Here is a 25,877-nt window from a genome sequence, read left to right as displayed (position 1 = left end):
ATTAGTGGCCAGAGTCCAAATCCAGGCCTCTGTCTTGAGACTCAGGATCCCACATAGCTGGCAGGGAGGCAACACTCAGGTACATAACACAGAGGTAAAGATGTGCCATTCTCACCATGCTTGAAGATTTTGTGATTCCGGCTATTTCCTCTCCCGTGGGTCAGCTTCTGGATCACTTTCTAGGAAAATCACAGCTTTCAGATAATTCTTCAGAAAACCCAAGTCTGTACTTGCTGATTTCCTTCCATGAAATTGACAAGCCAGCTGTAGACTTTGGTGCCCAGCATGATCAGGGACCAAGAGGCACAGCAGAGCTGGAAGCAAAGACCTTAATGCCTGGTTTGGGAAGAGACTCATGGGAGGTGGCCTACCTGCTAGCCCCAGAAGCCTGAGATGCTTCATGGTCAAGGAAATGACCTCCATGCTGGGAAATGAATTTCTCCACAGAGAGGTTGAGGTCATTAGATGACATCAAAGATCCTTCTGGTTTTGATGTTCCATAACTGCCCATTTTGGGATAGGGATCAATAGTAGGGGTAGGAAGATAGAAATTAGAAGGAAAAGGCAGGGGAAGCCAGGATGATTTGGTATCCAATGCGTGTTCATTTATTTTACACTTACAAAAGAAATCGCCCACCCCTCTGCCCCATTCCCCAAAAAACAGTCTCTTTTTACAAACATTTAAAAATTAAAACCAAATGAAGATAGACAAGTTAATTTCAGTACAATTATTTTTCAATGTAGCTGTCATAATTAGAGTTTAAATTTCCTACAAGTGACCAATGTCCAAGTGACTTATAGGGAAATCCTGATTATTGGCCAAAAGGAAAATTCCATATTACAAGTTAGCAAATTCTAGTACAAAAATAGTCCGTGTTGGAATAGCCTTTCCTTTTACATAGGTCTCAGGTCAGTCTACTGACTGCATAATACACTAACATTTCAGGGTTCTCTTTCACAAATGGCTCATTCGTCATAGCTGAAGCAGCACGGTGCCTGCAGTGGCAGGGACTAGTGTCCACCTCGGGACCGTGCTGGAGACGGCAGGCCTGGGAGTGCCTCAGTGACCCCAGGGCAGCAGGGCAGGGCTCCAGCCCCTGCTCCATACGGGGATCCTGGAGGGAGGGATGAGTGGCTGGCAGAGCTGCCCCATTCTGAGGGAGCAAGAGGCCCAGGACATAGGGGAAGTCTGCCAAGGTTGCTGGGCCAGCGCTGGCACAGGAGAGCCCACCTCCTGCCAGTGTCTCCTCGTCCTTCTGTAGCCTGACGAGGTGAGAGGGGGCCCTGCACGTTGTTAGTGGCGAGAGTGTGGCCCTGCCCTTGCTGCAGCCAGGGGAGGCCTGGGCAGGCTACTTGTCCCTCAGGATGTCGAGCTGTTCTTGACACTCGGTAAAGAGGCGCTGAAAGCGGAGATTCTGCCCAATGACTGGCAACAGCTCCTTCAGTAGCTCCCTCTTCCGCAGACCCTGTGGACACAAAAGTGACAATTGAGTGCAAGTGTCAATGAGGAGACCTGGACTGTGCTGGGCTTCCCTGGCCAGGCAGAGGCCCTTGTGCCCATCTGACCCCCAGACATCCCCTGGAGAAACTACAGATGGGTGAGAACAATTTCTCTACATGCTGGGAAGTACCAGGCAAGCTAAAAGCCTGAGCTAGCACATGTGAGGTAGAGTGGCAGGGAGCAAGGGAGGGACACAGTGCAAGGATACAGCAAAGAAAACTAGGGTACGTTCTGCTCCTCTGTGTCCCCTAAGTCTGCTAGCACAGTCATTGCTGGCCTTCAACTACACTGATTAGTGGCCACAGTAGCTTGGTCTTTCAGAGCAGGATGGAAGTAGAATATTAGGGGTAGAGGGGCAGGTGGCTGGCCATCCAGGAGGAGTTGTTCCTTCATGTGGATGCTCTCTGGGGGCGTGAGGTCAAGTCTAGGGAGGAAGAGGCACCTGGGAGGCAGTGGCTGGCCTTAGTTTTACAATCCTGGGGCATCTGTCTTTGGGCCTTGCCCAAGACTCTTTCATGCCTGGGTGGGTACACTGGCACCATGGTCTGCCTGGGCTCCTCTGCAACATGTACTGCAAGGAGGGATCTCTACTGCACAGAATCCTGACTGAGGAAAACAGCTGCTGCTGCCGCAAAAAAAATAAAAATAAAAAAAATAAAAACCACCAAACGACAATACTGACTGCTGGAAGAGAAGGAAGGCCTAAGATATTAAAATAAGTATGGTATCAAGACAAGGAATTATAGAAAAGAACCAAGTATAGATATTAATTTTGAGCAACACAGTGGTTAAGGGATGGGATCTGCAGGAGAATGGGCACTGCTGAAAACCAAGTCTGAGTGGAGTTGGATGGAGGACGAGGCCATGCCCAAGGAAGAAAATGTAAGAGGAGAAACCATATAGGAAAAGTAAAGGCAGATGGAGGATGACAGATGGGCCTAATATCTACAAAATGAGTCCCTCAGGAGAGAGAGAGAAAGGAGAGAGTAGGAAATATTTAAGGAAATAATACAGTTATTTCATGGAATTAAAGAAAATCAAATGGCCTTAGGTTGAAAGCCTCCACGAGTGCTGATCATGTAAGACACAAAAACATAATTAAGGCCGTATATGAAAAAGCCACAGCTAACAATCTCAAGGTGAAAAACTGAGAGCTTTTCCTCTAAGATCAGTTATAAGACAAGGGTGTCCATTCTCTACTACTTAGTTTTTCAACATAATACTGGGAGTCCTAGCCACAGTAGTCAGATAAGAAAAAGAAACAGGAATCTAAATTGTTAAGGAGTAAGGAGTACTTTTGCTATTTGCAGGTGACATGATACTACTATACATTACTACATAGAAAATCCTAAAGATTCCAAAAAATTACTAGAACTGATAAATGAATTTAGCAAAATCAAAGGACAGAAAATTAATATACAGAAATCTGTTGCATGTCTTCACACTAATAATAACAAAGTGGCAGAAGAGAAATTAAGAAAACAACCCTATTTACAATTGTACAAAGAATAATAAAATACCTAGGAGTAAACCTAACCAAGGACATGAAAGACCTTTACTCCAAAAACTATAAAACACTGATCAAAGAAATTAAAGATGACACAAATAAATGGGAAGATATTCCATGGTCACATATTAGAACAACCAATATTGTGAAAATGTCTGTATTATCCAAGCAATCTATAGACTTAATGCAATCCCTATCAAAATACCAACATTTTTCATAGAACTAGGGAAAAAAAAAAAGATATGGAAAGACTGATATTTAGACACTTTAGGATGAAACAGAGTTTGAAAATATCAAAGATAGAAAAACCCTGGAAGTTTCTTAAAAAAACAAGAGCATATCTATCACCTACAAAAGAGGGACCAAGATATACAATTAAGTAGTATTTTTAATATATTGGAAAAAACCTCGTTAACTTAAACTTTTTTACCCAAACAGATATTCATATAAGAGTATAATAAAAAATATTCTTAGGCTTTTAAGACCTCTAAAGGTTTGCCACAAGAAATATCCACCATGAAAATGTTTTGGAGGAAATATTCAAAGAAGACATAAATCCAGACAATGCTAAATAAAAGAGATATGAAAAAAATACAGTCAACTCTGGCTAAAGTTTATATTGGCCTTAAGAAAACCAAGAAAACAAAAAATACAAAAGGCTGAAGCTTGGTGATAAAAGATAGAGAAAGATACATTAGTAAAGAATAAAAAAAGAGCTAGTATTATATAAATACCAAAGTAGATTTTGTGACAGAAACATCACTGGGGAAAGAGCAAGTCAAAAGAGAGGGACAAAACCACCCTCGGGGATATTTTAATACACATTCAAATAATGATGGGTCATAGCAAGGCAGAAATCTGCAGATTCAGGTGGTCTGAACTGAACAGTTAGTAAACATGACTTAATGGCATATACAAAATGAAAACATTCTTTGGTACACATGGACATATAAAAAATTGCTCTAAAAGCAAACCTCAACAAAATAGCAGGTATCATGTAGATTGCAGATTGGCATGCCAAATACAGCCTACTATCTATTTTTGTAAGTAATTTTATCAAAATGCAGCCATACCTGCTATTTGTTTACAGAGACTAGATTTACAAAGCCTGAAATGTTTACTCTCTAATTCCTGACAGAGAAAGTTTGCCAACTCTTGATATAAATCCTGTTCTCTAACCAAAATACAATTGAGTAGAACTTATGACTAATTAATCAATTAATTCATTAAATTAATGTTAGTTAACTGAAATTAAAAATGGTTCATACAAGTAAATGGTAATAAAAACACTAACTGCTGTCAAGTTGGTGAAATGCCACAGAAGTGAGGCTTTCATGAGGATACTCAGAAACAATAAAATCTTTGAAAAAAGAAAAAAATAAAATGGGACGCCTGGGTGGCTCAGCAGTTGTGTCCGCCTTCAGCTCAGGGCATGATCCCGTGGTCCCAGGACCGAGTCCCACATCGGGCTCACTGAGGGCAGCCTGCTTCTCCCTCTGCCTGTGTCTCTGTCTCTCTCTGTGTGTCTCTGATGAATAAATAAACAAACAAAATCTTAAAAAAAAAAAAAAAAGAAAAAAAAGGGATACTTAGAAACATAAAACATCATATATCAGAGAGATATATATCATCATATATCAGAATGATAACCAATTACCTAAGCCCAACCTAAGGTATTAGGAAAGAAGGAAGAAAAGAAAGAAAGAAAAAGACATTAGAAAAAAAATTCTTAAAATGAGCCTTCATGACTGGCTAAAGAGGGGAGCCAGTCTGCAAAGACTGGGAAAGGTAGTCATTTTTTTCAAATGCCTAATATCAAACAAAAGATCAGAGGGCATACAAAGAAACAGAAACACAGATATGGTTATATATGGTACTGGCCCATTCAAAATAAATATTTCCAGAAACTGACGCTAAAGAAACACAGCCCTGGAACTTATGTGACACTTTAAAACAATTGTCTTAAATATGCTCAAAGAGAACACGAACAGATAGATGTATCAGGAAAATGATACATAAACAGAATGAGAATATCAACAAAGAGGTAAAAATTATAAAGAAGAACCAAACTAAAATTCTAGAGCTTAAAAACATAGTAAAAACTAAATAGAAAAATTCACTCGAGGGGTGCAACAGTAGACTTGAAGAGACAAAAGAAAGAATCAATGAACTGGAATTCAAGTTATTTGAAATTATTGAATACAAACAGCAAAAAGAAAATAGAATGAAGAAAAATGAAAATAGCCTAAGGGACTTACAGGACACCAACAAGCAGACCAATATATGCATTTTTGCAAGTCCCAGAAGAATAACAGAGAGAGCAAGAGAGAGGAAGAGAGCTTATTTGGAGAAATAATGGCTAAAAAATTCCCATATTTGAGGAAAGACATGGATTTACAAATCCAAGCTCAACAGACACTCCATGTAGGAAAACCCCAAAGGAACCCATATTGTGACAGATTTTAATCAAATTAGGGGTGGTGGAAGGGGAGGAGGGCGGGGGGTAGGGGTGAATGGGTGATGGGCACTAAGGGGAGCACCCAACAGGATGAGCACTGGGTGTTATTCTGTATGTTGGCAAATTGAACGCCAATAAAAATAAATTTATTAAAAAAAAAAGAAAGAAAAAAAATACAATCAAAAAGAAAGAAAGAAAGAAAGAAAGAAAAAAAAAGAAAGAAAGAAATACAAGATGGGATTCATGTCCTAAGGGAACTTACAAACCAGTAGAAAGGACTGACCCCATAACACACAACAGTGACCCATCCATGTCAAGACAGAGTGAAGCATTTGTGTCTATGAGATGGGCTGTATGTCTCTCATTAAATATTTAAGGACAAATGGATTTTGCCCTTGATGTATTACACAGATTGAGAAAAATCAGCCAAAGATAAAGGCCAAACTAAAGATGATTTTTTAAGTGTTGTATTGGGGGGAAAAAAGAAATACTCACAAGAACCATCCCTTGATGTTTTATCAGTTGTCATGTGTACACACAAGGCAGCACAGGGTCAGGATGGACAGCGTTGGCTCTGGAGCCAGCCAGTCTGGCTTCAAACCAGACTCAGGATTCTTGGGCAAAGTCCATAACTTCTCTATGGCTCAGTTTCCCTATCTCTCATGGAGGGATAGTAACAGTACCCACCTCAGAGCATTATTATGAGGACTGAAGGAATGAGTTTGAGGAATGCTCTTAAAATAGAGCCTGACATGAAATACATGCTTGTAAGAATCTGTTAAATTAAATGCATTAAATACTTTGTATCCCCTCCCCCCCAAAAAAAATCAAACCATGGAACATCAAAGACAAATAATCTTGAAAGCAGAAACGTGGCTCATTAGGTAACAAGCATACTCAATGAGGATATTTCTCAGCAGGAACACTGAAGGCCAGAAGGCAGTGGGATGATGTATTTAAGGTGCTAAGAGAAAAACTGACATCTGAGAATACCATATCCAGCAAACTACCCTTCAAAAACAAAATGAACACATTCTAGATAAACAAAAACCAATGGAATTCATTACCATTAGATCTACCCTACAAGAAATACTAAAGGGAGTCCAAGTTGATATGAAAGGATGCTAGACAATAAAATATAATGTTCTCTGGTAAAGGTAAAAATAAGGACAAATATAAAAACCCATATTATGTAATTTTGTTTGGTAATTCCATTTTTTATTCTAAGATTTAAAAGACAAAAGCATAAGAAACTATGATTCTATGTTAAAGGCTATAGAATATATAAAGATATAATTGTGACTTCAATAACATAAAGTAGGTGGAATGGAACTGTAAAGGAGTAGGCAATGTTTCTATATACAATTGAAATTAAATTGTAATCAGTTTAAAATAGATTGCTATAGCTTTAGAATGTTTTTGTTACACCTGGTTATCAAAAAGAAAATATCTATAGAATATATATAAAAGGAAAAGAGAGAATCAAAACATGTCACTAAAAAAATAAACACAAAGTAAAATAGTAAAGGAGGAAATGAGGTACAAAAAGCTATGAAACATACAGAAAATAACAAAATGGCAATATTAAGTATTTATCTGTCAGTAATTACTTCATTATTTTTTTTTGAGAAGAGAGAGAGAGAGAAGGGCCATCGGAAGAAGAGGAGAGAGAAAATCTTAAGCAGGCTCCATGCATGGTGCAGGGTCAGATGTGGGACTCAGTCTCCCAACTCTGAGATCATGACCTGAGCCAAAATCAAGAATTGGATGTTTAACCGACTGAACCACTGAGGCACCTGCCAGTAATTACTTCAAATGTAAATGGATTAAACTCCTCAATAAAAAGGGTAAAAAGCCAGAATCAAACTATATGCTATCTATAAGGAACTCACTTTATATCTAAGGACACACATAGGTTGAATATGAAAGAATAGAAAAAGATAGTCCATGGAAATACTAACCAAAATGGCTATACTCATATCATAGAAATAGATTTTATTTAAAAAAACATTACAACAAAAAAGGACAGTGTAAAATGCTAAAAGGGTCAATTCACCAAAGATGATGTAACAATTATAAACATATGCAACAAACATCAGAGCTTCTAAATATACGAAGAAAACATTGAGTTGAAAGGAAAAATAGTTTTACAATAATTGAAGGAGACTTCAATATCCCACTTTCAATAATGGATACAACTAGATAGGGGATTAATAAGGAAACAGAAGACCTAAAAAAAGCAATATAGACCAATTGTACCTTATGTACATATACAGAACATTCCACTTAACAACAGCAGAATATATTTTTTTCAAGTGCATATTGAACATTCTCCAGGAGAGACCACATGTTGGATCACAAAACATATTTCAATAGGTTTAAAAAGAATGACATCTTAAAGGTATCTTTTCTAATCACAATGGAATGAAACCAGAAATCAAAAGCTAAAGGAAAACTGGACAATCTGCAAATATGTGGAAATGAAACAACACATTGTTAAGCAATGTGAAGAAATCACAAGGGAAATTAGAGAATATCTTGAGACAAAGGAAAATGAAAACAACATACCAAGAATTATAGGATGTAGCAAAAGCACTTTTTAGACAGAAATTCATAGCTGTAAGAATCTATATAGAAGGACCTCAAATCAGTAACCTTCCATCCTTTGAAACTAGAAAAATAAAGGCAAGCTAAGCCCAAATCAAAAAGAAGCAAGAAAATCATACATATTTGAGTGAAAATAATATAGAGAATAAAAAAATAGAGAAAAGAATGAAACCAAAATATACTATTTGAAAAGATCATAAAAATTGATAAACTGTTAGCCAGATGGAAAAAGAGAAAAGAATGGAATGATAAATCAAACAGGAACATTACAACTGATGCCACAAAAGTCAAAATTATAAATAAGGGAATACTATAAATAATTGTACGCCAACAAATTGGACAATCTACATAAAATGGACAAATGCCTAGAAACACATTGCCTACCAAGACCAAATCATGAAGAAATACAAAATAAGAATGAATATATAACTAGCAGAAGACTGAATCGGTAATCACAAATTTCCGAACAAAAAAGAGCTTATGACTGACCAAATGGCTTCACTGGTAAATAGCACCAAATATTCAAAGAATTAACAATCTTCATTTGATGCAAATTTTTTTTTTATCAAGTTCAACACTTTCATTACAAAAAGAGACTAATAATATAAGTCAACTACCTCAATAATAAAACTACAAAATATGGCTGAAAGAAATTAAAGAAGACCCAAGTAAATGGAAAGACATCCCCTGTTCATGGACTGGAAGACTTAATATGGCTAAGATGCCAATAACATCCAAACAATCTAAACAGAATAATTCATCTTAAAACTCAATGGAATCTCAAGGGACCATGAATAACAAGAAAATGAATGCTGGAGGCCTCACAGTTTCTGACTTCAAAACTTATTTCTGTTCTTCCCATAAGTGGCCTGAGGTGACCTCTAAAAATGGTTCACTATTCACTTGATCCAGAAAGCCCTACAAAATCATGCAAATCACGAGGTTCAAGCTTTGTGTTCATTTTATGAACATATCAAAGGTATGCGTATCTGAAAAGCCACCATGTATCTGAAGGATATTACTTTATAGAAGCAATGTGTGCCATTCTGTTGCTCTAATGGTTGAGTTGGTAGGTGTGCTAAGGCCAAACAGTGGGGCTGGACAGGGTTAGTGATCTGAAAAGAGTGAATTTTTACTACACAGGTTAAAATGCAGAGTAACACTGAACTTAAGGGTTTAGATGTAGATTCTCTAGTCATTGAGCATATCCAGGTGAAAAAAACCCCCTGACGTGTGGTGAGAACTCACAGAGCACATGTTCAGGCTAACCTATATGTGAGCTCTCCCTGCCAGAGATGAGCCTTACTGAAAAAGAGCAGACTGTTCCTAAACCAGAAGAGGAGGTTGCATAGAAGAAAAAGATATCCCAGAAGGAAATGAAGAGAGAAAAACTTAGGGCCTGGGAGTAAATTCTGCATAAAATAAATGTAAGTAAAACCCACAAAACTGATTTCAAAACTATTGTACCTTTTAATTTTTGACCTATGTGACTATATTACCATCCAAAATAAAATTTTAAATTAAAAAGCTGAAAAATTTAATTAAAAAACCGAAAGGGGATGAAGTAAATTGCTATAAACGAAGTAGTACATTCTGCTTGTCTGTGTGGCACCAGAGGAAAGCTGCAAGAGGATCTGCCCTCTGGCCTGAAGGCTGGTGTCAGTATCAACTGCCACCAAGTACCAGCTCCCACTTTGGGCTCTAGTATGTCTCCTTATTGTTTAAGGCAGCGGCCTGGAACATAGCTCATCACCACATTTCTGGCCATTGTTACAGGTCCCACCATGAAGACTGGCAGAGGGAGGTTTCCAAAAGCAGGATCTGGCTGGGGAGACTGGGCATAGGGCTCAGGCACCTGAAGGATAGTTGCTTAGTGGCCCAATCCTTGGCTTCCTGTCTCCCTCCTGTGTACATTGAACCATGATCTTTGGGACAAAGAAGTCTGGACCTTTGGGGTCTCCTGAAGCAAACAGGTAGCTCATATCGCAAAGAATAATTTCCCAGTATATAAAGAGTTCCTACAAACCAGTAAGAAAAACATATGATGACAAAGTATTTCAAGAAATAGTTTAAAAAAAAGGAAGTGTAAGTGGCTCTTAAATAAATTATGTTTCTAATAAGCCTCTTGGGAGGGTTGCTGAAGTCAGCAATGCTAGTTGTTAAGTCCATCTTCCATCTACTGCTCCACTTTCCCAGCCACCTTTAGAACTAGTTCCATTTGAATGGCCAATTCTTATCATAAAAGTGTTCACAAAGAAACTCAACAAGAGAGCAGAATACTCATACTCAACCTTGCTCTCAATATCTAGATAAAGAGATAGTAAAAAAAAATTTTTTTTTTTAAGTTATAAATTCAGCATAGTGCTGATGTCAGGAGGGAATGTGGTAGACATTAGGAGTTGGCTATGTCCACACCAGCTCTAAGACCTCTTTTCTTCTACATACACTTTACTGTTCATTTCCCCAGACTCCCTTGCAACAAGGGTGCTCAAGTGATTTGCTGGTTGACTATAAGGCACAGACAAGCTTTTGGGAGAGCTTTTCTTATTCTGGTTAAGAATGGTAAATGTTTCTGGTACTGGCTTCCCCTTGTCCTCTTTCCTTGAACTTGGACGATCTCCAAGAAGGAGCATTATTTACCTGCAGCTGGAAGTATCTGTCATAGGCCATGAGCAGGCCAGCCATGTTAGGCAGTTTACAGAAGGTGGAAAGAACGTAGGACCACACTGATGGTACTCCTGGGAGGGGAGCCCCAGGCTCTTCTGGGCAAAGCTCCAATGAGGTATCCTGCTTGGAGCTGGCAAGAACAAGTCTCAGGAAGGAGTGGGGAAAAAAAGCACATGGCTAATAACTCATGGCCTGTTTGTGCCTCCTTCCCTCTGTGCCACACTGGCCTAGCACGCTTGCCTTGAGGCTGAGCCAGGAAACTGTTATGCAGAGCTCCAGCTGATGTCTTGGGCTAAGGCTCCCAGAATGGCAGCTGAATCAGAGTGAAGCTCTAGAACTTGGCCAGGGGAGAGGTTGATCAGGGACATGCTGACCTATCTCCCATCTAAGATGTCCTGTCAGGGTGCCCTGGAGGTGACATGTGCTAGGGAAACAGCTCTACTCTTACTGTTAATTCAAAACAATGCTTACTGTTGAGAATAGGGGACCAAGCTACAAAAACAGAAATCAGACCTCAGAGAACTAATGTGCGGGCGAAAAAGGGTTGAGCTGGAATGTGAGGAAGACAGAAATCCAGAGAGGGATGCCTTTGCCTTGGAACATCTATTGATGAGAAGAGGCTGAGGAAGTTTCTATCAGACTTGAGGGCCTAGGGGGATCAAAGCAGGGACCAAAATGAAAAGTGGGGGTCCCTTCTTTTGGCTACCCCAAAGAATAAAGGTAAACTGGAAGTAAACCAGCCCCTGCACAAATGAGTGTCTGGCTTTGAATCCTGAGATAGCCCAGAAAACCTGAACTGGGTTGAGGGGACTTTGCAGTGCTGGTGCCTCAAGAAATGGCAGCAGCAAATAAAAGTACTCTGTGAAAGAAGGTAACATCACAAGGCCTCAAACCATTTCTACAAATAACTTTTCAAATAACACGTCCAGCAGACAGTTAAAAATAATCAGGCATATAAGGAAATAAGATAATATAAATGAAAACCAGTAGAGACATTTATAGGCAATAGAAACAGATCCACAAGGGCTCCTGATAGTTGAACTATTAGACATACAACTTTAAAATACTACTCAGCCATCAAAAGAAAAAAGTAATCTTGCCATTTGCAATGACGTGGATGGAACTAAAGGATATTATGCAAAGCGAAATAAGTCAACGGAGAAAGACAATTATAATATGTAGAATTTAAGAAACAAAACAGAGAATCATAGGGGAAAAGAGGAAAAAATAAAACAAGATGAAATCAGAGAGGGAGACAAACCATAAGAGATTCATATCATAGGAAAGAAACTGAGGGTTGTAGGAGGGGAACAAGGTAGAGGATGGGGTAACTGGATGATGGGTAGGAAGGAGGACATGTGATGTAATGAGTACTCGGTGTTATATAAGACGTAAATCACTGACCCCTGCCTCTAAATCCAATAATACGTTATATCTTAATTGAATTTAAATAAAATAATAAATTAAAATTTTATAATCCAAAAATATAAACTAAAATAATTAAGCTTACTAGGCTCAAGCAGATAAAAGACTAAAATGAAAATCTGGGCGGGTGGGGGAGAACTGAAACTATAAAAAAATGATAGAGCAAATTTTAAAAAGAGAGGATGTTACATCTCTCTGATGTAACAGGGGAAAATGGAAGGGAAGATATTGAAGAAGAGAACCAAGGAAAATCCACAGAATGAGTGAAAGAAACACTTTGAGCTTTGTGAAACTTCAAAACAAGAGAGGGTGCCAAAAGAACATACAAAGCAATGGAAATCAGATTTTCAGCAGAGATTTTAGCAACAGGAGATAAGTCTGTGGCACCATACCTTCAAAGATGTAAGGGGAATTGAACTCTGAAGTTAGGATTCTAGTAACCAACCAAATTAGTATCTACTGCAACAAAATAAAAAAAATAAAACACACCAATCGCACACCAAGGCTTGTAGAGCCTGTGAGGTGTGACCCTCCAACCTTTCACCCTCCGTCTGCTATTCTGCTTGGCTATTCCTTCCACACTGCAAGCCCTTCCACCTCAGGGTCTTTGGCCTTGCTGTTCCCTCTGCCTGGATGTTCATCCCCCAAATATCTGTGGGGCTTTGCCCCTCACCTTTTCTGGTCTCTGATCAGTTAGTTAGGACTTCCTTGATTACTCAATATAAAATAGCATCCTGCCAGTATCCCCCTGGCCACTTTACTTTATGTTTGTTCACAGCACCAAACACCCCACCAAACACAATACATGTACTTGCTCAGTTTAGAATCTGCCTCTCTGCACAAGAATGTTGATGTATGAAGGTGGTGCCAGTCAGCTTTGTTTACTGCTCACTGTCCCATGCCTGGACAGAGCGGGTGCTCCATCAGTATTTACTCAGTGACTACATGAAGCAGGGGAGCTAACTTTTATCCATAACCCCCATCCCTCACCAACCTGCTCCTTCCAAGGCACTAGCAGACACATGTGCAAGCCAAAAAATTTGGAGGTAACTGTATGCATGTTGATTATTCTCCATCTTTTAATCTATTCCATATCCATCCATTCACCCAACAAGCCTTGCTGGGTCTGCCTCCAAAATACAACTCAGATCTGTCTCCTTTCCCCTCTCCATGGCCATCACACTGATCCAAGTCACCTTCATCTACTGCCAGGACTGCTGCAAAAAATAAGCCCCAACTGGTTCCTCCATCAATTCACATCACCTCTGCTGACTGATCTAGGTAACGTCATGTTGCAAACTCTTCCAAAAGCTCCAGCTCCTCACAAGATCTCAGGGATCTCCTTCTTGTTCACCTGTCTCGCTTCATCTTGTATCACCCTCTCCTTTGCCTACTATGCTCCAGCCACAGTGGCTTTCATTGTACCAAGCCTGGTTTGCATTCGCTATTGCTTCTATGTACCAGGAGACTCCAGGTCTCTGTAGAGCTGGCTCATTCTTATCCCTGGCTTTCATCCTAAAAATCCCCTTCTGTCTTCCCTGGCCACTCATTCCCAGGCACCCTCATCTGATTGTTTTGCTTATTTCTGGGCATAGTATAATCCATAGTCTAAAACTATCTTGGTGACTAAATTGCTTCCTTGCTTCTGTCTGCATTGCTACCAGCCTGGGAGGTCCATGAAGACAGGGAAGGATCTTTCATCTTCTCCACTGAACAAACCCACAGCCCCTGGCAGGCAGCTCTCCTCAGCACAGGTGTGTGCATGGCTGAGCACTTCCTAGCCCTCTGATGCCAAGGATACAGATGCTGCCTGCAGTACGGTGCTGGCATCTCACCCTCTCACTGATGTTGGGGCCCAAGGCAGTGTGCTCAAGAAGTCTAACGGGGAAGAATTTGAAAGCACTTTGGCTTATTTTTCATCTCCACTTTCACTTTTCAAGACAGAATTCTTGTGGCAAGAATGAAAGCAGCACCTACCACTACCGTTGACTCCCACTGGCTTCCAGTGGAGTAGTGAACCGGACCCAGTAAGTCTTTGCATATTTCTCGGAGTCGGTATTCAAACCCTAATTACAGAAAAAAACAAAACAAAACAAAACAACAAAACAAAACAGAAATAGGAACACATTACAAAAAGAAATAAAAAATCAAGAATATGCTAAGTTGTGTATATCAAACCAGATTGAACAAATGTTTATTTTATTGCCTGCTTTGGGCAAAATGCCTCTTGCATGTCTCAAAGTTTGGGGCACTGAGACCCATAATGACAGACTCACTTATGAACCCACTCCCTTGACAGCATATACAGCAGCCCCTTGTTGTGCTGGGCCCATGGGAAAAATGAGATGTGGCCAGCTCTGGGACAAACTCCCCAAGGTGATGGGAAAACGCAGGAATTGTGGAAGGAGGGGAGTGGGCTGGTCAGATTTGTTTCACAGAAGATATACTGGGAGTGAGAGGAGATCAGCAGGTCAGGAGGCAGCCTTCAGGAGGTAAGAGATGGCAAGGGTATGAATTTAGGCTGAGGAGGTAGTGACGGAGCAAAGACAGGAGAAGCAGTCACAGCCTGTCAACTCCTGGGTTATGGCATAGCCACATGGAGTGCCAGAAATGCTGGTGGCAGAACCTGGGGGCCTGTCAGCCCTGGCGGCAGCTGAAGCCACAGGAAATGATGAAATCACCCAAAGATGAGGGTAGAGAATTAAGAGGGTAATGCTGGAATCTGAGGAATTTTAGAAGTAAGAGGGCTCTCCCTTTATAATTTGAGGCCTTATATGGTCGAGGAAGCAAGAGATAGAGTGGAGGGGACTTGTGTATGAACATACACGTGTGGAAGATGGAGAAAGAGAAGCAAGTGGTAGAAGTGACCCCACAAGTGGGTGCAGGCACCAGAAGAGGCAGCGACTTTGTGCAGAACTTAGGATGAGTCCCAATCAACACCCAGGATGAAGCAAATTAGAGGAGCCTAGAGAAGTCTCCCCAGTGGAATGGGGTATGAGGCCCAGATAGGACAGGAGCACCCCAGCAAAGGTATGGGCTTGGGAAGATTGAGTATTTAGAAGAGTCAGTGACCACGCAGGCTGGGCAACCACACAAGCTGGGCAACCACACAGATTGGGCAGGAAGAGAAAAATTAAACTTATCATTGGAGTCTGCTACGGAGGGGTGAGGGGCTTCAAGTTGGGTCAGCCACGTTTGTTGTCATCAGAGGTGTACATAGACACACAGTTATGTCATCAGGGGCAATCTGACATGTTTGAGTTCTGGGAGTGACATTTGCAGGGGCTTAGCATGTTTTTTTTTTCTTTTCTGTACTCTAAATTATAAATAAAATAGGGAGGGTGTTGTCAAAAGCAAATCAGGAAGGCCAGGAAAGGCTGTGGTGAAGGCTATTCTGTGACCAGGCCTAGAGCTGGGTGGTAACACAGGCAGTTTTTGGAGAGCTGGTTCCCAAGCCACAATCCTGGAAGCCAAGCTCAGCGAGGAGGAAGGCTAGTAAGAAACAACCTCACACTTGCCTAGAGGAGAGATGAAAAGTTGCTCTGAGCACAGGATGGCCACCTCTTCCACATACCTAGCTTTCTTCTGGCCAAAAGGGGAAAAGGAGGTAGTGGGGGAGATACTGGGAAGGGGACAGAAGTGCTGGCAGGAAAAGCTGGGCTGGAAGGCCATGAGGAGGTGCTGGACAGGCTGGCCCTTCCAGGGCAGGAAGGGCTTTGAGGGAGAGAAATGCAGGCTCATTGGATGCTACCAGAAGATGCCCTTCCCTGGAGTGACTGGCTGACCCCTGAAGCTCCAGAGTGTGAGGGAGAGCAGGAGTATGAACATCTCATCTGCTCCTTTGGAGCATGTCTATCTGAACATCTTGTGTACCCACCCCCTCCCGCTGCCAATCCTCCTGACCCTCAGGGCCTATCTGATTCAGGATCTCAGAGCCTATAATGGGTTGGGTGCCTGCTGAGAGATGGGGGCTGAGGGCCGTCTTGCTAAAGGTAGAGCTGAGGGCCAGAGGCTCTGGGGGTGAACATAGGAGACTCAAAGGAAGGAGAGTGCAGAAAGCCCTAGGCCACTGCATCTGCCTTGATTCATGGGTTTCCAGGAGGGTAATGTTGGGATAAAAACTCAGTCAGGCCCAGGAAGATAGAAGGGCCACCAGAAACCTTACCTTCGTTCACAAGGTACCGAGCGTAGAGAAGGAGCCAATGGCGGTACTCATGGCTGGACTGCAGGGTGAGTGCCGCTGCAACCTGATTCTCCAGATAGGCCAGGGTGGTCTCCTGCTGCACTACATGAGGCACGGAGAAGAGCCGGGCTGCCTGTCTTCCTGAACTGCAGAGACCGGCAAAGCAAGCATCATGAGGCAGTGGGCACTGCAGTGGTTAGGAGGCTGCTACTGTGAGCCCCTGGGCACCAGTAAGGAGCCAGTAAAGGGGCAGGTGTCAGATTCCATGATAGCTAACCTGTTCCCATGTCCTAGCCACAAGCCTCCTGGCTACTCAGCACCTCAGGTATATCCCACCCCGTACCTCCTATCTATGCCCCTGAGGTGACAGATCAGCAGTTCATTCCTTCCCACCCAACATACTGCCCATCAGAGTGTCCATGACTCATAGCACCTCAGACCACCATCTGTGCCCTGAAGTGACAAGGCTGGTAACCCAGTACCCTGAGATATTACCCAGTGTGGACTCACAACCCTTGCCACCCTCGAGCCTGCTTGTGCTAAATAGCAGCTAGGCATGCGGAGGGGGGAGTTAGAGAGCAGGCCTGGGTGGGACTGTGCTTCATGACCTGGCCACCTCTCCCAGCACTTGGGTCACCTACGTGGAGGCACGGCCCTGGACTATGGCTAAAGGTCCGGAGCACAGCATGGCGTCCTGGGGAGGCAGGCTGCTCCTGAAGTCCGCACACTGGGCCAAGGAGTCCTGCTTGTCAGAAACCAGGTTCCTGGGGAGGCAACAGCAGGAGCAGAGGTCAGAAAAACCAGGAGGCCTACCAGAAAGGCTGGTGGTGAGGCTGCCAAGAAGCAGGCACCACATGACCCTCTGCCAGAGTGCCAGCAGAGGCTGAGTTATCACTGCATTCTCTCCACAGGGCCCTCAGGGACAGGTTTCATAATGAGTCAAAATCAGTGACAGTGAAGGTCAGCAACAGGGACCACCTGAGCTCTGTGATCTCAGAACTTGAGGAGAGGGGCCTGTGTATAAAATGAGTGTACAATGCCTAACCTGCCCGGGGGTCCACATGGCCTGGCCCCTGGAAGCTTCCAAGAATGCCAGGCTCTAGCCTTCCTGAGCTTCTCCTACAGCATTCCAGACAGTCAGCTCTTCACCTTCTCTGGACCTTTCCCATCTTTGTTGAAAACATTCAACCCACACTTTAAAAATAGTTGGGTGTGTAAAAATGTGTCCAAAATACCAAGCCAACATTTTCTTCTTAAATAACCAACCTGTTTCCATTATTATAGCAATCACATATAATACACAAGAGTTTGCAACTTGGAAGAGCTGGCAATGGGGGGTTTTGGGTTGTTTTTTCTTTTAAAAAGATTATTTTATTTTTTATTTTTTAATTTAAAAACAATTTTTTTAAAAAGATTTTTTAAAGTAACCTCCACCCCCAATGTGGGGCTTGAACTTACAACTAAGAGATCAAGAGTTGGATGTTTTAAAGACTGAGCCAGCCAGGTGCACCACCCCAAACACCACCTTTTTTTTTTTTTTTTAAACTTAAGAAAGAAATCTCAATGGGAGGATAAACTTGTACCTAGCAACTCTTAACAGAAGAGGTCTGGAAGGCAGCTGGTTTGGGTATGTAGGACCAAAGGTGGAGGCAGGAGAAAAGAATTTCTGAGTGGCTGGTACACAATGTATATACTTCATATGTCTGGATTAAAGTCTTAGAGGAGAGGGCACCTGGGTGGCTTAGTTGGTTAAGCATCTGCCATCAACTCAGGTCACGATCTCAGGGTCCTGGGACCAAGCCCCACACTGGGCTCCACGCTCAGCATGGAGTCTCCTTCTCTTTCTCTCCTTCCCCCCTGCTACTCATGCTTTTCTTTCCTATTCTCTCAAATAAATAAAATCTTTAAAAATAAAAATTTTGGAGGAATAGAGATTTTATAAATACAGAAAAGGGCTCTAAGTTCCAAAACGGGCCGAGAAAAGACACAGACCATGATACACAGTGATTATGTTACCTTACTAATTTGCAAAGTCAGCCAGAAGTGCTACTTAGCTTCTGCTAAGATACAAAAATTGAGAAATGGTGGTGAAGCTGCCCATAGGGACAGTGGGGCCTGTACTGGCAGATTTGAGCACTCTCCTCTAGTGGACAGGGGCCCAGCAGGTCTGCCACCACGGTGTTCACTCTAGGGCCTGTCAGGAGAAACTGAGCCAGGCAGGCCTGACCGCTTTTGTTCTAGCTCAGATGGATACTCTCTCAGAGGGGCAGGGCCAGGAGCTGGCTTACTTACCATGTAGAAAGTGACGGATTAAAGCAGTATGCCTTCCCATCGGACAGGTTCATCACTGGGATTCCATGTTGTGTCAACAAGATCTGTGACACCGTCATATCACTTCCTGGGGAGACAGCACAAGAATGGATTCTGGGTGTGTTCTTATCAGCAGGTGCCTGCATATGCACCTAAGGAAAAACGCAAATCACAGCTTCCACAGTCCCAGCAACAGGTGCCTTAACACTGACTCACAACAAGGCAGTCACTGTTCTACTCTGTGCATGCTGGTCTCACTGCCACTCAGGCTGCTTGTCACCTCTCAGGGACCCATTCAACTATGCCCCTGGAGAGAATGCATCTCCCTACAATCTAAGTACACCCCCTACAACATGAAATACCTTGGGCTGGGCCCAGAGCTTGGTTCTCCATCTAGGCTGAATAGGGTGCTTTTAGGTCAGGAACCCAAGCTGCCCTGCCCTGGTATGCCCTGTCCCCACCCCAGGGAACAAGAGGTGGTCTACTACTGAGGTTACCTGCCAAGATGGAGTGTAGAGATTCTTCTTTCACCACAACCACCTGTCTGTGAACATCCCTAGGAGGGAGATAGGGAACAGCTTACTCTGCAGCTGGGGTAAAAGCATCAGAACATGCCTCGGTAATAAGACCCCACTCCATGGTCCCTGGTGTACACCCAGCCCTGCTTCCCTGAAAGGGCCTTCGTGCTACAAATGGCTTCTACTATGTGTCACTAAGTGGCACTATGCTACCTCTGCATAAGTCTACAGCAGAGGGTCTAGGCAACAAAGCTGTGGGGACTGCTACCAACACCATGTCAACTCTGGGAGAAGTGTTGCCATGCTCCGGTAGCTAAGATCACCTTCCTGGCCCCTAACACATGCAACCAGGCATTGTGATTTGTCGTAAGGATGGCAGCAGGATGGCTCAGGGATCCTTAGGCATTAAGATCCCCAGGCCAGGAGGGCCCAAGGACATGTCTGCCAAGTGGCTTCCTTTGCTGCCTTCCATATTCCTGCAGTGATGGGGGATCTGCACAGCTCCATCCTATCCTGCTTGGAGCCCACTCCACCCGGGACCTGCCTCTCACCAGACAGACAATGTGGCTGCAGCAGTGAGCGCCATGACGTAGGAGCCCGTGCAGTGCAAAGTAGAGATTGGGGACGGCAGGAGGATGGGAGGGAGGAGGCGGCGACCACAGGCGGAGAACACGGACAGCATCCTCTTTTCACAGGCGACACATACCACGTCACTGGAAAGGCAGAGAGGGAACAGGTATCACAATCATTGGGAGAGGCTGTGGCAGAGGCAGCAGCCCTGAAATGCAGCAGCTTCCCTCTGTCTGTGCCTGCCCTGTGCCTACTGTATTCTTCCTCTGAGCAGGTGCAGCCAAGGGACAGAGGCTGTGCAAGGGTTTACTGCAAGGACCGCAGAAGCAGGGTGGATGGAGCCTAGCCTAAATAAGACCTCTGATTAAAAAGAATGTGTTCTCTTTCCCTTCAGGGGCTGCTTCAGCTTTTCTGAGCTCACATTAATGCTGATCGAGGGGGAGCTCACAGAACAGCCAGCACACAGGTCTATTTGCCCTTTGTGGGTGCCTGGGATCGGGAAGCTCAGTTTGCTCATCTTGGCAGAAAACAAAAAGGAGATACAAAAATGATGGTTCCTTCTAAGTGTAATATCAGGGTCCCATGGCAACCCTGACCTAAGATGGAAGGCCAAGTACTTACAGACACTATGAAAGCATTTAACATGCAGCCTCATGATAATTGATTAAAGGTCTAAGTAACGTAACTGTATCTAAGCCAATTATCTTTGTAAAATCCTTCTAAGAGTATCAAATACAGGGTCCTGACTGGAGACCCTAAGCCCCAGCAGGCACCTGAGGAAAATGCTGGCCCTTTTTCTAGATTAAGCGCATGTGAAAACCCCTCCAGGGAACTGTGGCCTCGAAGTCCATGGGAAGACTCTGGGGAACTAACCACTGAATTAAGGTGTACCCTCAAAGTGCAGAGTATGGAGAGGGCTGGGCTGGGGACTCACAGGACAATTAGAAATCCATCCCGACCTCCCTAGATGAAAATCTGGGGTCCAGAGAAAGAACCATTCCATATCAGTGAGCCTGGAACCTGAGACTAGGAATCTGTCCAGATAAGATAATCAGAACATCTGGATGGAAATCCTGCCTTGGGTGACCCTCTAAAGTAGTTTTTCCACCTATAATATGGTGATAATTATGCTGACTTTATTAGGTCTTGGGGGACCAAGAAGACAAGTACATGCTTAGCCCAGGGCGAGGGATGTTATGTATAGGCCTCTGTGGGAGCTAGCCTACAGGCAGTGCAATGCCTCCTGCCTTGCCACATAGCATAGCACATGGTGCTTGCTTGACATTAAAAGCTGGGCTGGGCAAAGATCCTTCCCCTTACCAGCTGCCGGCAGCAGTGAGAATCCGGCTGGTGAGTACCGTCTCCCACTCCTTCCCTTCCCGGTTACACTTCAAACGACTTAGCTTCACGCCCCCCACGGCAGTCACTTCATTCTCCACCTCGATGTACATGGAGGGGTCAGAGCTCACCTGGGTGGAGGAAAGCAAACACAATGTCTTTTCAGGTGATGGTGGGCCCACTGAGACTTGGGTCATGTGCCAGGTGAGGTGATCAGAGGCCCCAAAGCAGGAGGAGACACAGAGAAGCAGACAGAACTGGGTAGTAAAGAGGAGCGTGGTGGTGTGTGCAGTAACAGAGTGAGACAAGAAGGCCAGAGATCTGGATGTGTGGCCCCTAGGGCAAAGAGAGGGCTGAGAGCTGGCTCAGCCTCCTCTCTCATGCCTAGGGAGCTGATGCATGGATATCCCCGAATGGAAAACCCAGGCAGAATGGCTGAATGGTTTGCACTCATGTAGCCACAAAAGTGGGTGAGCTAGAGCAGAGGGCTGGATGCAGCTGGGAAGACAGGCCCTTTCACAGACTCCCGGAAACCAAGAACAGAACAAGCAGCACTCAGTGGTAAAGCCCCTGGGTGGGGGGTTGGGAGTCAATGGCTAGAGTTTGGAAGGGGTTTTGTGTACCCTGGCTTTACAAGCAGTAGCAACAAGAACAAACCACGTGGATTCCTATCCTTTGGCCCAGAAGGACTTGTGGTGGGAAGGGCTGACATCGGCTTTCTGGTGTCCTATGAGGACCAACCTGCATGGAGCAGTATGTGGCCAGTGGAAAGTGACCTGCATGTGGGGTCCTAGATTTCCTGAGGATGTGCACCTGAGCTGAGTAACAATAGGCATGAACCTATGGCATGTCCAAAGTCAATTGCTAGATGGAGTGAATGCAAGGCCTCTGGGCATAAAGGATTCTTTGTTCTAGAGCTGTGTTTTCAACAAGCACATGAACCTACGCTTCTACTCCAAGAACTCAAATAGGCCTGATGATGACTCTGCTCGGTCCTAGGAAGTAGACAGGGCCAGTGAGCTGATTGGAAGATAGGCCACCATCATGCAGCCCAACTGCACCAAGCCTGAGGCTGCCAGGGCTGAGTGTGGGGCTCAAGGAGGCTTCCAGAGAGGATACCTTAGACAACCCTTGAAGGAGCTAGCCATCTAGAAGATGGCAGCAGGACTGTAAGAGCAAAGCACAGAGGAGAGAAATGTGAGGTGGGGGCAGCAGCAAGGGAGCTCCTGGGGAAGAGGGTATTGAGTTGGCCCTGATTAACTACAACTTGTCCCAGAAAGTAATGGAGAGCCATTGAAAAGCAGCCCTAAGTCAGTGACAATTCAAGGTTTACACAGAGAGGGAGAAAGTATGCATGCTTGTGGGGAGGTAGGAAGCCTGCTCACCTGGAGAGTGAATGCTCTTTGGGGGCCTGGCATGGGCAGTTTCAGTGCAGGTGCTGGTACAGACAAACACACGGCATCCTTCTCTGCGGTCAGGGCAGCTGGGGACTACAAGAGCAAAAATATCTCTAAGCCCCACCCCACACTATAGGGCAACGTCAGGTAAAAGTGAGTCACCTAGTGGTGAGGTCAGGCCAGTTCCCTAGGCATTTCCGCCTACTCTGTGAGGGTGAAAGTGCAGATGAACACCATAAAGACCCCACTTCCAGATGAGTAGCTGACTCCAGGGAACCGTTCAAGGACTCTGAGTGGGCTGAGGGCAGGTGTGGGGGCCTGCATATCTATGCCAACTGTTCCACACTAATGAGGCACAGTGGCATGCACGGCCTCTCTCATCTCACTCGGGCATGTGCGGATCCCAGCACTGAGCTCATGAGGTAGGCTGGGGGAGACAGCATGGGCCTGCTGGCCTCACCTGGACAGACAAAGACACAGGCATGAGCCGAGAGTCCTTCCGAGGCCGCCCTTTCTTCTTCTTTTCCACTGTTTCCACTTCAAGCTCCAGTTTTCGCTTGGACAGTGAGGAGGGCTTGGTCACAGGGACCTTTTCATCACTATCACTGCTGCTCTCCAGGAGATCCCGGGGCCTCAGCTCTTTCACAAGGTTCTGCTCTTTCAACCTGCGCAAACACAGATACCCGTGGCTTTCTCCATATGACTATTAAGTTTGTAATAATTAATAAAATCCACATTCATCACTAAAAGTTAATAAATAAAAATAGTAAAAAAAAGATTTCTGGTTTCTGTTCCAAATTCTGTTCCACCTGCAAAGAACTTGGAAGTTGTCACTCCTAACCTCAAAGTAAGAGGAAAGCTGAAAATCAACTTATCTTATATTCATCAGAAAAGTAAGGTCACAAGGCAAACTGCCACCCTAGAAACTGGAGCTAGCAGGTGAGGACAGAAAGCCAGAGCTTACCTGGAGTTGGAGCCCCTAGAGCCCTAACTGGTAGAAAGAATTAAAGTAACTGGCATACTGCTGGAGGCTGAGTGTGGACTGGCTTGTAAGTTAGAACTCTTGGGGGTTCAGTGGCAGCAGGGTACCCATACTTATGTTAGGTTTACCTCCAGGAGCTCTAACAGGCTCTCATAGGTGAAGATCAGGGATGGAAAAATCCCGTGTGTTTTGGGCTGGGGAAGGGGAAGAAAAACCTTAACAAAACCCTGCCCTTCAAGGGAAACTACTTTACTAGAGCCCCATGTGACTCAGGGGCAGGGCAATTAACCAACTACAGCCTAGGCACCCCCTACAGCCCCCAACCAGGCTAAGGAATTCTTCTGAAGGTCATGGCCCAGGGTCACAGGTCCAACAACAACAACAAAAGATTTAATCACAAGCTAATAGAATGCTATTTTCCCCCAAACCTTACCACCAGTTCAACAGGGGTCTGGTATAACAGGAGTAGAATAACTAGTTTGAAGCTAGCAGAGAGTAGTTCATGAGTTTTAAGGAAAGAAGCCGGCTTCATAACGAAGACTGCAAGGTAGAAGCTTCAAGTGCTAATGTAGAAGCTGCAGCAAGTTATCCAGAAGATCTAGTTAAGATAATTAGCGAAGGTGGCTATACTAAATGACAGATTTTCAATATACATGAAACAACCTTGTATTAAAAGTAGAAGCTGGGGATCCCTGGGTGGCTCAGCGATTTAGTGCCACCTTCAGCCCAGGGCGTATTCCTGGAGACCGGGGATCAAGTCCCCACGTTGGGCTCCCTGCATGGAGCCTGCTTCTCCCTCTGCCTGTGTCTCTGCCTCTCTCTCTCTCTGTGTATCTCTCATGAATAAATAAAATCTTTTAAACAAACAAACAAACAAGCAAGCAAGCAAGCAAGCTATCTAGTAGGACTTTCATAGCTGGAGAAGAGAAGTCAGTGCCTGGCTTCGAAGGACAGGCTGACTCTCATTAGGGGTAAATGCAGCTAGTGACTTTAAGTGGAAGCCAATGCTCATTTACCATTCCAAAAATCCTAGGGCCTTAAGAATTATGCTAAATTTCCTCTGCCTATACCCTATATAAGCAGAACAAAGTCTAGATGAGAGCATATCTGTTTACAATATGTTTTACTAAGTATTTTAAGCTCACTGTTGAGACCTACTGCTCAGAACAAAAAAAAAAAAAAATTTCTTTAAATATATTACTGTTCATTGCCAATACACCTGGTCACCCAAAACTCTGATAGAGATGTATGAAATTAATGTTGTTTTCATGCCTGCTAACATCACATCTGTTCCGCAAACCATGGATCAAGTAGTTTTGACTTTCAAGTCATATTACTGAAGCAATACATTTTATAAGGCTATAGCTGCCACAGATAGTGATTCCTATGATGGATCTGGACAAAGCAAATGGAAAACCTTCTGGAAAGGATTCATTATCTAGATGCCATTAAGAACATTCAAGATTCATGGCAAGGGGTCAAAATAGCAACATGAAGAGGAATTTGGAAGAAGTAAATTCCAACCCTCTTGGATGACTTTCAGGGGTTCAAGACTTCAGTATAGGAAGTAACTGCAGATATGGTGGAAATAGCAAGAGACGTAGAATTAGAGGGGGAACCTCAAGATGTGACTGAACTGCTGCAATCTCATGATAAAACCTGAATGGATGAGAAGTTGCTTCTCATGGAGGAGGAGAGAGAGTAATTTCTTGAGATGGAATCTACTTCTGGAGAAGATGCTGTAAGCATCACTGAAATGAGATCAAAGCATTTAGAATACTACATAAATGTAGCTGATAAAACAGTGGCAGGCTTTGAGAGGACTGACTCTAATTCTGAAAGAAGTTCTGCTGTGTATAAAATCCTATCAAACAGCATCGCATGCTACAGAGAAATTGTTCATAACAGGGAGAGTTAATTGATGAGGCAAACGTAATAGTCTTAAAGAAGCTGCCATAGCCACTCCAACCTTCAGCAACCATCACCCTGAACAGTTAGTAGCCATCAACACTGAGCAAAGACTCTCCACCAGCAAAAGATTATGACTTGCTGAAAGCTCAGATGATGCTTAACATTTTTTAGCAAGGAAGTACTCTTTTCCATTTAGGTATATACACTGCTTCCTTAGATATAATGCTATTATTGCACACTTAATAGACTACAGTAGGTTGTAAACAACTTTTAACATGTACTGGGAAACCAAAAAATTCATTTGACTTGCTTTATTGCAATATTCTATTTATTGTTGTGGTCTGGAACCAAACCTGCAATATCTCCAGCATATGTCTGTATGACATTCTAACTCTAATTAGAAGAAAACTGGAGTAGCTATATGAATTTCAGACATAGTGGACACCAAAGTAAGGAAAATTACTAAGGATAAAGAGAAACATTACATAATAAAAGGGTCAATT

General features: G+C 43.5%; 1 protein-coding gene across 3 annotated transcripts in view; it reads right to left on the bottom strand.

Moving 5' to 3' along the window:
* Positions 1–580: 580 nt before the first annotated feature.
* Positions 581–25,877, bottom strand: part of LOC121475447 (protein HIRA) — an 89,738-nt gene continuing 64,441 nt past the window's right edge. For 2 of the 3 annotated variants that reach the window (XM_041728735.1, XM_041728736.1), the window contains 9 exons: positions 22,942–23,146; positions 22,470–22,574; positions 21,067–21,215; positions 19,728–19,889; positions 19,156–19,214; positions 18,641–18,746; positions 16,990–17,112; positions 16,331–16,494; positions 581–1,466 (listed from right to left, as the gene is read on the bottom strand). In XM_041728735.1, the coding sequence (XP_041584669.1) occupies positions 1,012–1,466; positions 16,331–16,494; positions 16,990–17,112; positions 18,641–18,746; positions 19,156–19,214; positions 19,728–19,889; positions 21,067–21,215; positions 22,470–22,574; positions 22,942–23,146 (1,528 nt within the window). In that variant the 3' untranslated portion in view covers positions 581–1,011. Of the gene's footprint in view, positions 1,467–14,142; positions 14,232–16,330; positions 16,495–16,989; positions 17,113–18,640; positions 18,747–19,155; positions 19,215–19,727; positions 19,890–21,066; positions 21,216–22,469; positions 22,575–22,941; positions 23,147–25,877 lie in introns of all 3 variants that reach the window. The other variant, XM_041728737.1, reaches the window with a different exon arrangement.

The sequence above is a fragment of the Vulpes lagopus genome, chromosome 14 (genome assembly GCF_018345385.1).
Source record: "Vulpes lagopus strain Blue_001 chromosome 14, ASM1834538v1, whole genome shotgun sequence".
Lineage (NCBI taxonomy): Eukaryota > Metazoa > Chordata > Mammalia > Carnivora > Canidae > Vulpes > Vulpes lagopus.
Note: the sequence above shows the minus strand (reverse complement) of the source record. Positions and strands in the feature narration are given on the sequence as shown.